The 13,454-nt window shown below is 55.1% G+C and overlaps 2 protein-coding genes across 2 annotated transcripts in view; one reads left to right on the forward strand and one right to left on the reverse strand.

The window, feature by feature from the left end:
• LOC133362240 (condensin-2 complex subunit G2-like) overlaps positions 1–5,126 on the reverse strand; it is a 51,206-nt gene extending 46,080 nt beyond the window's left edge. Inside the window, exons 1-5 of the mRNA XM_061581171.1 lie at positions 4,853–5,126; positions 4,452–4,594; positions 3,238–3,420; positions 2,571–2,682; positions 1,487–1,650 (exon numbers count right to left, since the gene is read on the reverse strand). Of these exons, the coding sequence (XP_061437155.1) occupies positions 1,487–1,650; positions 2,571–2,682; positions 3,238–3,420; positions 4,452–4,571 (579 nt within the window). The 5' untranslated portion in view covers positions 4,572–4,594; positions 4,853–5,126. The remainder of the gene's footprint in view (positions 1–1,486; positions 1,651–2,570; positions 2,683–3,237; positions 3,421–4,451; positions 4,595–4,852) is intronic.
• Positions 5,127–6,884: 1,758 nt separating this feature from the next.
• On the forward strand, positions 6,885–10,330 carry LOC133362243 (growth/differentiation factor 15-like). Its single transcript, XM_061581174.1, has 5 exons — positions 6,885–7,338; positions 8,258–8,361; positions 8,989–9,326; positions 9,585–9,809; positions 9,865–10,330. The coding sequence occupies exons 1-5, from the start codon at positions 6,966–6,968 to the stop codon at positions 10,328–10,330; spliced, it is 1,506 nt and encodes a 501-aa protein (XP_061437158.1). The 5' UTR covers positions 6,885–6,965.
• Positions 10,331–13,454: the final 3,124 nt, after the last annotated feature.

Genomic DNA, 13,454 nt, shown 5'->3' on the forward strand with positions numbered 1-13,454 from the left:
CCGTCTTCAGGTGGTACCGTCACAGCCACGAAAGCTGTATCAAGTAAATGAGAGATTGCAGGAGCTACCACTCCGTTTATATAATGGTTGGAGAAGGTGGTGGGGCAAGGGCCGCATACTTTTTATTAATATGGTAAGGTGAGGCTTAAGACTAAGAATAGACTGCATAACAAACTGAGCCTTTGTTTGGAGAGGCACGGCTTGTGACTCAACCTGTGACAGTGAGACACCACTAAACATGGTAAAACTGTAATAGTTGTCTGTTAAATAAGATTGGCAAATAAGTGTAGTTAAATCTTTTTTGCATGGTTAATCACATCTTTCCAATGATTACTCAGTTTGTAACCGTCATCACGGTTGAAATTATGTCTGTGTTTGTATATTTGTATGGCTTCGTGTACAAACCTTTGATGGTAGCCAGGTTTGCAGAGAACCTTGGTCTCAGAAAAGACAATTTCATGAGAGCCCACCGAGTTGTAGCAATGATCGGCAACGGCCGAAGAATCAGTTCTGCCGTGTTTCAGATCTGACTTGTGTTCGCGGACACGATCAGAAACATGACGTTTCGTTTCTCCAATGTAGCAATCACCACAAATGCAACTCAATTTGTAGACTCCAGGATACTGTAAGTCAGGAACGACATCCTTCACAGATGGAATCAAATCACGGATTTTATGCACTGTACTGAATCGGACTTGGATCTTATGCTTGTTTAGAATTTTGGAGATCTTTTTGGTCACGCCTGCTATGTATGGCAATGTGATAGTTTTGGTCGGAGTTTCATGTGGCTGTTTCTGCATGGTGGGAGAAACAGCTTGGCGGATAGTGCGGTCAGAGTATCCGTTCATCCTGAGGGCCCGATGTACATGTCTTAATTCACCGGCCAGGTGGTGTTGGTCAGAAATGCCATGGGCTCTGTGGTATAGCGTTTTGATGAGAGAATTCTTTTGAGATGGGTGGTGGTGGGAATCCGGTTTCAAGTAGGGATCTGTGTGGGTGGCTCTCCTGTAGACAGAATGTCCCAAGGATCCGTCAGGCCTCCTCTTAAACAGAATATCCAAGAATGGTAGTTTACCGTCTTTCTCCACTTCCATGGTGAATCTGATGGATGGGTGTCTAGAATTGATGTGGTCCAAGAAGTGGTTCAATGCTGGGAGGCCATGTGGCCAGATGACGAAAGTGTCGTCCACATACCTCTTCCACAAGGAAGGACGCAGGGTGGATGTCTGGATGGCGTTTGATTCAAACTTTTCCATGAACATGTTGGCTATAACTGGTGACAAGGGGGAGCCCATAGGGGTACCCTCATTCTGTTTGTAGAAGGTGCTATTCCAGGTAAAATAAGTGTTGGTGAGGCAATGCCTAACCAGCGCAGGTAATAATCTTTAGAAACGCACTGATTGCAGTAAAAAAAATCACAAGAATGAAAGTCACTGTCATGAAAAACAACAAATTATAAATTGCAATTTAAGGCATTGCTACATACCAAGGCTTTGCTCTGCTGTATTAAATTGCACCGCAGAATTGTGAGGATCATATTCTTTCCAAGCTCCTCTTTCCCAGGTAGGTCTCTCTCCCACCAAGACTCGCACAGGTTTATGACCGTGTTTCTTAGGTTAGGGTGAGAATCGGTGAAAAGTGGCAACAGGGCTGTCAACAGGGTGAGAAAAACGGTAGAGTAGATTGGAACTAATTATCACCACAGGAACATACATATCTTGTATTGTTGCCTGATGTAACCACCTGGAATGCATTTTTTATACAGGGTGACAAAAAAGTCTGGACAAATAGGGTTATTTCATTTATTTTAGCACTGGCATTAAAACATTTAAACAGTTTATTCTTTAAGTTAATATTTATCTATAATCATTATTCATATATATTTGTATTCTTCCTGTGGGTTCACCACAATCCCGTTGTTTACAAAATTCGACCAAGAACCCTGAATGAATTTAGACAAAACGTAATTTAGGAATGGTCAAAGATTACACGCGAATCTAAAAAAAGTCCAAAAATAACTTCTACAGAGAATTCATGTGTACATTCATGTTAATGGAAGTCAGTTTGAAAATTGTTAAAATAAGATAACCCATTCAGTCTTGACCTATGGGCCACCCTGTATATTCAGCATAACAATAATTTGTAGGCTCAATTATTAAATAAACTATTGCCAATATTTTGGTAATCTACCCTATACAGTACTTGAAATCAATATATCATCCAGTGCGCATGCATAACATTTCCCAGTGCAACATCAAGAAGTATTTTATTTTGCAGATATTTATGAGATGAACATACTGCAATAGTGTTCATTGGGATATGCAGCTCTAAACAGTGAACTGTTATAAATTATCCAAGTCAGAGAAATGTGGCAAATAACTACTTTATGTATCTTGAATGAGATTTTCAGCAGATACTTATTAACTTTTTGGTCTCATTCTCCTACTATACATACTCACGAACTTTTACTCTTTCCAATTATAAAAAAACTGAGAAGTCGTGGAAACAGATATAGTCAATAATTTATCAATTTGTATCAATTATTCATAGACGTCACCCTGCCTCTTTACCATGTAGAATGATAGCCGACTCCAAAATGTCTTCTATCACCTCCGCACTGACAGTTTTCACAGCCACAGATAGCACTGTGGCTACAGCCGTCACAACAGCTACAGTTGACTCCTGGATGCAAACACATAATGATGGGAGCAGGTGTCACATTTTAACCACACAACTCCTAACATCAACAATCAAATAACAAGTGCCATCCATTGTCAGAGTTAATATATCACAGTATTTTTAGTGAACGTGTATAAAACCAGCTGAAATTTTTTTCATGTCTTTGCATGCTTACCACAATCATTCATACTCTTTAAAACGTGTTTTTATCTACAGTACTCAGAATATATGACATGCAACTATAATTTAATTAAATGTTCTGGGTATATTAATACAGGTAAATCAGACGAATACAGAATTTTTAATTGTCTGGTAGCTCATGGGCTGATGCAGTAAAATTGACAAAACAATGAGCCAGCAAAGCTGAGATTCTTGGTTCAGGTCCAAGATAAAATAAGGCTTGCAAGTATAAGAAGCCTTAATGATCTCAGCCAGACCACCAATGTGTGTAATTTTCTGTTTACAATCATACTGAGATATTTGGTTGATAGGCATTCGATGAATCACATTAAAATGTACCATGAAAGAGTAAAAGGACAGAATTTAGATGTATAGTACCGATCCCGTGGCTTCTGTCTCCATGTCGTCGTGTTGCGGTGGGTCAGGGTTCCATTGCTCAGCGGGGCAACGCAGCAGGCTCTCAGTGAGTATCTTGCCGATACTCTCAAGTGCATCCTTCAGAGCGCGCAGTGGCAACTCCTCCAGCACTTCCTTCAAGCAGAATGGGTCTGTGCGGCTTTTCTACAAGAAACACCGTGATTATATGACATTTAACTGTTCGGCTGCATTCCCTGAGCAAGTAACGATGTATTGAATAGAATGAAACGAATTCTAACGCTAATGGTATATGTACAACATCATTTGTGCGATCATTATTGTATGTTTTAGAATGGTTTCATGTGATCTGTGCAGTCACTAGAGGCATTATATTTACCAAAATATGAAATAATATCGAATATCAAGGTAAAATTGTAACATTTCACTGAATTGATGCATGTATTCGTGTTCAGGATTCCAAGTAAGGTTCTGGGTAGACGACAGCTTCTTCAGAATGCTGCTGCTAGAGTCCGTACGCACACACCATTTCGCGAGCACATCACACACCTGCTTTCTTGTGTTTACACTGGCTACCAGTCAAGTATCAAGTGGATGAAAAGACCCTGCTGCTGACCAAATCTCAGTGGGTTAACCCCACAATATTTGCAGGAATGGATCCATGTTTACACTCCAACGAGGTCCCTGAGATCTTCAAATCGCCTTCTTCTAAGTCCTCCGAGGTCAAGGCTCATTTCCTGAGGTGATTGGGCTTTTGCCCGTGCAGCTCCCAGACTATGGAAAGCTTTGCCATTGGCAATGAGACGATCAGAGTCGTTATGTATAGATTTAAGTCTGTCTTGAAAACTCACCTCTTTAAATTGACCTTCACCCCCTAGTTATGGGCGTTTACCCTGGTTCTGTTTATATCCTGCTTTTGATACACGGGGCACATAGGAATCTTGCAGAAGGAATACGCCTTACAAATTGATGTTTTTTTTTTTTATATGCGAAGTATAAACTTAGAATAATCACGTTACACACAAAAAGCGTGTTCTGTTCGCATCATCCTTAAATAAACACCTAAATGTAACCATCGTTATCTTCTTCCGTGACATCACAACGTCCCACGTTCCACTGACTTTCTGGCAGCAACAAGCAAACCGTACGAATCTAGTGCAGTGTCCGTCGCTCGTGAGTGACAGGGACGCGACATGTTGGCAGAGGAGAGCCCTCACGTGTCGCTCTACGATCTCCAGCAGCCGTGACGGCGACTCCTCCTCCTCGAGACTCTGCAGGAAGGCGTCTCGGGCAGGTGGAGTTGCAGCAGCAGTCGCCTTTCTCTTCGAGGCAGCCATTCTCGATGGCTTCTCCAGCTATGCTGCACAGGGTTGTTAAACGTGACACACGTACGAGCTTTTGAGTGGGAAACCCCTCCGTTAAATAGAACAAGGTTCCACACTGTTAATTAAATAAAAAATCGTTCCTTTATTTTTGTCCGTAAAACAATGTACAGTAGTCATGTTTTTGCCGTTTTTGACCAGTTCCCCAATCCTGTGACATGTCAAGCAGGTACAGTACTTGCTATTTTTTTTATTGAGAGCTATACTGTATAACTAACGACGTGTGTGTCACTAACGTCTGTAGCGGCGCCGTCGTCGCCGCCGTCGCGAGTTTCGCGCCTTTTTTCGGGGTCCTTCGAGCGCCCCGCGGCTGAGGCGGCCACGGCAGCCGCCTGTGCCCTCCGCCTTCTCAAACTACTATCACTACTATCACTGCAACACCACGATACGTTTATACACTACAAGCTACGTGTACACTCAAACTACGTGTGTACTTCAAACTACGTTTATACTTCAAACTACGTGTACACTTCAAGCTACATACCGGGCTACATCGTCGCGTACACGGCGCGCTGGTACTTCGATGCCGGAGTAAATCTAACTGATGTATTGGCCTGCTAGCCACGCCCCCTTCCAACCCCTCCCACCTGCTAGCCACGCCCCCATCCAACCCCCTCCCCACCCGCTAGCCACGCCCCCATCCAACCCCTCCCGCCTGCTAGCCACGCCCCCATCCAACCCCTCCCACCCGCTAGCCACGCCCCCATCCAACCCCTCCCCCTGCTAGCCACGCCCACATCCAACCCCTCCCACCTGCTAGCCACGCCCACATCCAACCCCTCCCACCCGCTAGCCACGCCCCCATCCAACCCCTCCCCCTTGCTAGCCACGCCCACATCCAACCCTTCCCACCCTGCTAGTCACGCCCACATCCAACCCCTCCCGCCTGCTAGCCACGCCCCCATCCAACCCCTCCCACCCGCTAGCCACGCCCCCATCCAACCCCTCCCGCCTGCTAGCCACGCCCCCATCCAACCCCTCCCACCCGCTAGCCACGCCCCCATCCAACCCCTCCCCCTGCTAGCCACGCCCACATCCAACCCCTCCCACCTGCTAGCCACGCCCACATCCAACCCCTCCCACCCGCTAGCCACGCCCCCATCCAACCCCTCCCCCTTGCTAGCCACGCCCACATCCAACCCTTCCCCCCTGCTAGTCACGCCCACATCCAACCCCTCCCACCTGCTAGCCACGCCCCCATCCAACCCCTCCCACCTGCTAGCCACGCCCCCATCCAACCCCTCCCACCGGTTAGCCACGCCCCCATCCAACCCCTCCCACCGGCTAGCCACGCCCTGTGACCCCTCCCCCAGACGCACGTCATCACCAGCCCCCACCTCCCTCCCCCCCGCTAGCCACGCCCCGTGACCCCTCCCCCAGACGCACGTCATCACCAGCCCCCCCTCCCTCCCCCCGCTAGCCACGCCCCGTGACCCCTCCCCCAGACGCACGTCATCACCAGCCCCCACCTCCCTCCCCCCCGCTAGCCACGCCCCGTGACCCCTCCCCCAGACGCACGTCATCACCAGCCCCCACCTCCCTCCCCCCCCTAGCCACGCCCCGTGACCCCTCCCCCAGACGCACGTCATCACCAGCCCCCACCTCCCTCCCCCCCGCTAGCCACGCCCCGTGACCCCTCCCCCAGACGCACGTCATCACCAGCCCCCCCTCCCTCCCCCCCGCTAGCCACGCCCCGTGACCCCTCCCCCAGACGCACGTCATCACCAGCCCCCACCTCCCTCCCCCCGCTAGCCACGCCCCGTGACCCCTCCCCCAGACGCACGTCATCACCAGCCCCCCCTCCCTCCCCCCCGCTAGCCACGCCCCGTGACCCCTCCCCCAGACGCACGTCATCACCAGCCCCCACCTCCCTCCCCCCCGCTAGCCACGCCCCGTGACCCCTCCCCCAGACGCACGTCATCACCAGCCCCCACCTCCCTCCCCCCCGCTAGCCACGCCCCGTGACCCCTCCCCCAGACGCACGTCATCACCAGCCCCCACCTCCCTCCCCCCGCTAGCCACGCCCCGTACACCCTCCCCCAGACGCACGTCATCACCAGCCCCCACCTCCCTCCCCCCCGCTAGCCACGCCCCGTGACCCCTCCCCCAGACGCAAGTCATCACCAGCCCCCACCTCCCTCCCCCCAAGCGGCTTGGCGCTATAAAGATGGAGGCGCGGCACGTGGCGCTCCCTGCGGGAAGGTCTCGTGCAGCAGCAGCAGCGGGCGACGTTCGCGAGCAGCGGAGACAAACCAACTCCGCGTGGCGCAGCGGGCGGCTGCTGCTGCCGCCTCGAGACACTCCCGGGCGAGAGGAGCGCACAGCGGCAAGGAGAATAGTTCTAGTGAGATGAAGATGATGATGGTGGCGGTGGTGGTGCCGAGGGGATTGTTGTTGCTGCCTGGCGGCCTGTGTGTCGCCTGCTTCCTCGGTCTCGCCGCCTGCGCAGGTGCAGAGAACGACCCAGCAGCAGCAGGAGCAGCAGGAGGAGGCGATGCTGAAAGTGTGGCCGCCTTTGTCTCTCTCAACCACAACAACCACAACAACAACCACGACCACAACGACAACGACGACCACGTGCGCTTCATGCGGGCGCTGTTCCGGCGGGAGGTGGACGCGCACGGGAGGCCGCGGGGCGGTCCCAGCGCCCTCCCCGGCAACACGGCGAGACTCGTGACGCCCGCACGCAACAGCCCAGCCCTGGGGGACATCGCGGGCACAGGTGGGTGAGAGAGAGGGTGAGTGGGTGGGTGAGAGGGAGGGTGAGTGGGTGGGAGGGTGAGTGGGTGGGTGAGTGGGAGGGTGGGTGGGTGAGCGGGAGGGTGGAAGGGTGGGAGGGTGGGTGGGTGAGCGGGAGGGTGAGCGGGAGGGTGAGCGGGAGGGTGAGCGGGTGGTGTGAGCGGGTGGGTGGGTGAGAGAGAGAGAGGGTGAGTGGGTGGGTGAGTGGGGTGGGTGGGTGAGAGGGAGGGGTGAGTGGGTGGGTGAGAGGGTGGGTGAGTGGGTGGGTGAGAGGGAGGGTGAGTGGGTGGGTGAGAGGGAGGGTGAGTGGGTGGGTGAGAGGGAGGGTGAGTGGGTGGGTGAGAGGGAGGGTGAGTGGGTGGGAGGGAGGGTGAGTGGGAGGGAGGGTGAGTGGGAGGGTGAGTGGGTGGGTGGGAGGGTGAGTGGGAGGGTGAGTGGGAGGGTGAGTGGGAGGGTGAGTGGGAGGGTGAGTGGGAGGGTGAGTGGGAGGGTGAGTGGGAGGGTGAGTGGGAGGGTGAGTGGGAGGGTGGTGAGAGGTAGTGGGTGAGTGGGTGGGTGAGTGGGTGGGTGAGTGGGTGGGTGAGTGGGTGGGTGAGAGGGTGGGTGAGAGAGAGGGTGGGTGAGTGGGAGGTTGGGTGGGTGGGAGGGTGGGTGGAAGGGTGAGAATGAGTTTGATTCCCGTTCCTGGTCAACCCGAGTCACGATAATTATTTGAGCCGGACTGGATCCTCCCCTGGGTCGACTCAGCCTCAAGTGCGACGTGTTTTAACTTCGCCACTGGGGAGACAGACGGCCTCACGCGACTCCCCGCCCCGCTGTACAACCCCGTGCGATAGTTCCACCCCTTGACCCTATGCCCTGTTGACCCCTTGACCTGTTGACCCCTTGACCCGGGTGCGTAGCCGAGGTGGTGACCTTTGACCTGCGTGTGGTGCCGCGCGGGGAGCTGCTGCAGCGCGCGGTCCTCGTCTACCCTGGGGACGGCCACGCCCCCTGCTCCCTGCGGGTGACCACGTGACACCACGTGACACCACGTGACCCCCCCCATTACCCCCACCCACTACACCTGCTACCCCGTCACCACGTGACATCACGTGACCCCCCCCCCATTACCCCCACCCACTACACCTGCTACCCCGGTAACTAACACGTCACCACGTGACACCACGTGTAACCCCGCTGCTAACACAGTACCCACGTGTTACCCCCCGTGTTACCTTGTTACTAGCACAGTACCCCCACGTGTTACCTTGTTACTTGCACAGTAACCCCGCGTGTTACCCCGCGTGTCACCGCTCCGTGATTGGTGGCTGTCAGAGAGAGAAGATTGGTGCTTTTTACCCCGTTATCGCACTTTACCACCGTAGCAACTTCCTTACCCTGTGCTAGAAGACGCGGATGAAGAGGTTGGAAGCAGCATTGAAGCAGATGGGATCAGGGGAGGGGCAAGCTACCTTCACTGGAATGGGCCACTCGTTATCCAGCATCTGTGACCCGCATCTGAGAGGGGGGGGGGGGTTCTTTACCGATGAACATCTGTGACCGTCCACCAGCGGTGATTGTGACGGGGGGTGAACCGGGCCGCTGACGAGACGGTCCCACTTGGACCACCGCTGCCCTTCCGTGCTCTCAGGTGTTGCCGGGGAGTTCCGTCGGAGCGGACCACGGGGCCTCGGAGCCCGCGGACGACCCGGAGCCCAGCGGTGACCCCAACCTGGAGCCAAACTCAAACCCCGAGACGGTGCCAAGCCCCGGCTGGAGCCCTCGACCGACACCCAAACCTGAGCTGGACTCCGACCCAGACCTTGCGCAGAGCCTCAACGGGGACCCCGTCTCGGACGACCCCGAGCCGGAGGCTCCCGCGACGACGACGACGACGACGACGACGAGGGTGTCGCTGGGTGGCGAGTGGTTCCAGGTGGACGTCACGGGGCCCGTGTCGCGCCTCTTGGGCCACCCTGCCGCCTCTCTGTCTCCCGACTCCTCCTCTCCATCCTCCTCTCCGTCTCCCTCCTCCTCCTCCTCTTCGTCTCCCTCCTCCTCCTCCTCTCCGTCTCCCTCCTACTCCTCCTCCTCCTCTCCGTCTCCCTCCTACTCCTCCTCCTCCTCTCCGTCTCCCCTCCTACTCCTCCTCATCCTCTCCGTCTCCCTCCTACTCCTCCTCTCCTCTCCGTCTCCCTCCTACTCCTCCCCACTGCTGCCGCCGCTGGTGCTGCGCGTGGCCTGGAGCTGCGCCCCTCGTCGCGCCGCCGTGACGCCGTTTCTCCTCCTCTACTCGGACGACGTCCTGCCGGCGGCGACGACGACGACGGCCCCCCGCCGCCTTGAAGCGGAGCTCCGGAAGCGGGCCCTGGGGGTGCGACGAGGGCCTCCGGTGGGCCCCGTGCCCCTCCGGGAGAGCGAGGAGGAGGCGCCGCCGCAGGGTGGCGCGCTCGCGCCCAAGGGGCTCGACCCGCACGAGCCCCCAAATCGGCGTCAATCCGCCTCCTTGGCATTGTCCCCCCACCAGCAGCTCCTGCGGAACTTCAAGCGGCTGCAGCGGCAGCAACTGCGGCTGGCAGCAGTTGCGGCAGCGGCAGGAGCAGGAGCGGCAGCAGCAGCAGGAACAGCAGCAGGAGCGGCCGTCGGCGCGCCACTACTTGGGCGCCTACTCCAACGGCTGCCGCCTGCGCAACCTGACGATCAACTTCGCCGACCTGGGCTGGGAGCGGTGGGTGTTTGAGCCGCGAAGCTACGAGGCGGGCGACTGCCGCGGGGGCTGTCCCCGCGGCCTCCTCCTGCAAGCCCCGGGAGAGCCCAACCACGCGGCGGTGCGCGCCACCGTGGAGGAGGTCCGCCCGGAGCTGGGCGTGGGGCGGGCCGCCTGCGTGCCCTCTCGCTACGGCGCCATCGGCATGCTCGTGTGGGAGCCCCACGGCGGCATCGTCTACAAGCTGTACATGGGCATGGTCGCGCTCGCATGCACGTGCCGGTGAAAGGGGGCGGTGGGCGGGGGGTCACGCGGTGCCGGGGCGATGGTGACGGGGCGATGGGAGCGATGGGTGTGCAACCTTTGTTCCCTCCCCCTGCTGTTCTCTCCCCCGGCTGTCACCCGCTGTGTTTGTTGTGCGGTCGCCGTCTTGAAGAAGCCTGGGAAATCTGTGAAACCTCGAACCTGGGAAATCTGCGCAACCTGGAGAATATTTATTGGCGCATCCGCGAGTCAACAACGTCCGTCAATTTATCAACTAATTGGTTGCTTTGTGTGCGATTGGGCAACCCTTCCAATGTAATGACTTCCCCCCCCCCCCCGCCCCCCTCCCCCCCTCCCCAAATCTCCGCACTGCTTCAGAAATAAAACGTCGACACATAATCACTCAAAAGGCACGTGTCCGGCGCTTACATTGACACGGGACTGGGGAGACAAAGGCGGGCGGGCGCTGGTGCTGGCGCTGATCAAAGTGTTTGTGTTATTTCACCAGGTGAGCCCGGCTTGTCTGACAGAAGCGGCCCTGGCTATCGCGTGATGGCTCAACAGAGGTGGCTCATCGTCATCATCATCATCGTCGTGTGGACACTGATAGCACAGCAGCTGAGCACTGAAACCGCGCGGTGTTTGATTCGAGATGTGGAGGGGGGGAAGCGGAGGACGCAGAGAAAAATCCACGCGGCCACGGGGGGGGGGGGGGGGAGTGAGACACGCAAACTCCAAATATACAGCAGCAGGCGTCAGGGTGGGGATCGAACCCACGACCTCCTGTAGACCTGGCGAGGTAGTTAACATCTCCTAGCCACCGTGGCGCCCCATCTTAATCAACGCTGGCTTACGGTGCAACAACAAGCGCCATTCGCCACGAAGTGGCGGTGACGTCACCACGACGCTTGTGCCAGGCCAGGTGCACCTTGAGGCCACGTGGCAGGAGGTCACGGGGCAGACCCAGCAGGTGTCACGGGTCGACTGACCGAGATGACCGAGTTGACTGGCTGATGCACCACCTGTGCCCCCTGCTGTGCCAACGAGCGCAAACACAAACACGCAAAGGTCACCAGTGTAGCCTTGACAGACTGTCGGGTCAAGTGCTGCTGGTGAGTAGCCCCACGAGGGGGTGTGGGTGGCCAGCACCACGCCTGGCCGCCTTTGTCTCCCCTGTGGGGATGTTTACACACCGCACCAGCTACTGTACTCATTTGAGGCCGAGTCGACCTAGAAGAGGCTCAGGACCGCTACGACACACGGAGGGGGGGGGGGGTGGCTGGGCCAACTCGCTCACCCACTCACCGCCGATGCGACCATCAACTCGCTCACGCGCCCACTCGCAACAAGACAAAGCTGCTCTGTGTAGCCTTAACAGACTGTTGGGGCAAGTGCTGTTGGTGAGCAGCACCTATGAAGGCTACCGGCACTGTGGCGCACGAGGTCGAGTGGGGGGTTGGCACCACCCGGCCGCCTTTGTCTTCCCGGTGGCGTTGTTGACTTGCGCGCACGCCATGGGCCACACGGGGGAGTCCCAAACAGCACGGAACACTCATTCATATGAGGCTGAGATGTAAGCTAAGAAATGCTTTATTTATATTTTTTTTCTACCCCACGTGACTTTACCGAAAGAAGCAAAGAGTGTGGATTCCCGCAGTCACGAATACTTCAAGTCACGATTGCAGAGTTCACGAGATCACACGAGAGCAGTGGAGAGCGAGCAGCAATGGCACGCGTGAATGAGGACGGCGTTTAGTTGTTGTTATTGCATCTTTCTGCTCGCGGTGCAATGTGACCCCGCCGCCCCGACTGGGCTTGTGTGACGACAAAGAGCTTCATAGCTCGTCGGCTTTCTCCAGGATAAATACAAAGATTCTGATTCTGACAATTCTTACAACTGAGTCACGGAACCATTAGACAGAGTCGAGTGACTAATTGTACTCATCATGCCTCTGTGTGTGTGTCGGCGTGTGTGTGTGTCGCGTGTGTGTGTGTGTGTCAGTGTGTGTGTGTGTCAGCGTGTGTGTGTGTCAGTGTGTGTCGCGTGTGTGTCAGCGTGTGTGTGTCCGTGTGTGTGTGTCAGTGTATGTGTGTCGGCGTGTGTCGCGTGTGTGTCGCGTGTGTGTGTCAGCGTGTGTGTGTCAGTGTGTGTCGCGTGTGTGTCAGCGTGTGTGTGTCTGTGTGTGTGTGTGTCAGCGTATATGTGTGTCATCGTGTGTGTGTGCTCGCTAACAGTGGGGAGCGGTGGTGCAGCGGGTAGCGCTACGCTGCGCTACGAACCCGGCGGCCCGAGTTCGATTCCCGCTCACGGCCAACATCGGTGACGAATATCTGAACCGGTCATGGGCCTCCCCTAGGTCGACTCGGCCTCAAATGAGTAGCTGGTGAAGTATCAAAACATCGCCACTGGGGAGACAAAGGCGGCCGGGCGTGATGCTGGCCACCCACCCCTCGTGTGCCGTGTCAGTCTTCATAGGTGCTACTCGCTAGCAGCACTTGCCCCAACAGTCTGCTACAGGCTACACGGGGGATCTTTGTGTGTCGCTGTGTACGAGTGTCAAGGTGTGCGTGTCAGCACTGCACTCTTATGTGTTTCGCTGTGCACAGTACACTATACAATTATAAACATACAATAGAACAATTCAACTTACAACAAAACATTGTTGCAGGGAACAGCTGTGAACCAGGAGGCTAGAAGCGGGTGTTTGTGTTGCCACTGATTTTGGCACAATTGCAACAGGACTCTCGATTTGTATTTTAAAACAATCGCCATGCGCCTGATCTTCTCTTAGCACCCCCCCCCCCACATCTTGTATAAGTCTCCTAAACGTGCGTGTGTTGTTGGACTTCTTTCGCACCGTACGTAGCCAATTTACACGCATTTTTTGTTATAAATTCATTTACAAGTATATATATGTGTGCTGTATACACTCTACACATTAGTAGACATATCGTATATACACACACATGTACAAGTATATATATATGTGTGTGTGCTGTATACACTCTACACATTAGTAGACATATCGTATATACACACACAAGCAACACAAGTCGCTTGCTTGCTACGGTGGCAATGCGGGTGGGGGGAGAACGGTGGGCAGAGGAGCGCCGCTCACAACAACGAGCAGAGCACCGGGCGGATA

The sequence above is a fragment of the Lethenteron reissneri genome, unplaced genomic scaffold, assembly GCF_015708825.2.
Source record: "Lethenteron reissneri isolate LAM-NWPU_2019-01 unplaced genomic scaffold, ASM1570882v1 scaffold_1409, whole genome shotgun sequence".
Classification (NCBI taxonomy): Eukaryota; Metazoa; Chordata; class Hyperoartia; order Petromyzontiformes; family Petromyzontidae; genus Lethenteron; species Lethenteron reissneri.

Bases quoted from the DNA above. Each gene is read 5' to 3' on its own strand.
- LOC133362243 (XM_061581174.1), top strand. From the start codon at position 6,966: ATGAAGATGATGATGGTGGCGGTGGTGGTGCCGAGGGGATTGTTGTTG. The intron at 7,339-8,257 runs GTGGGTGAGAGA...CCGGGTGCGTAG, and splicing joins GGGGGACATCGCGGGCACAG to CCGAGGTGGTGACCTTTGAC. The intron at 9,810-9,864 runs GCACGAGCCCCC...TCCCCCCACCAG, and splicing joins GCGCCCAAGGGGCTCGACCC to CAGCTCCTGCGGAACTTCAA.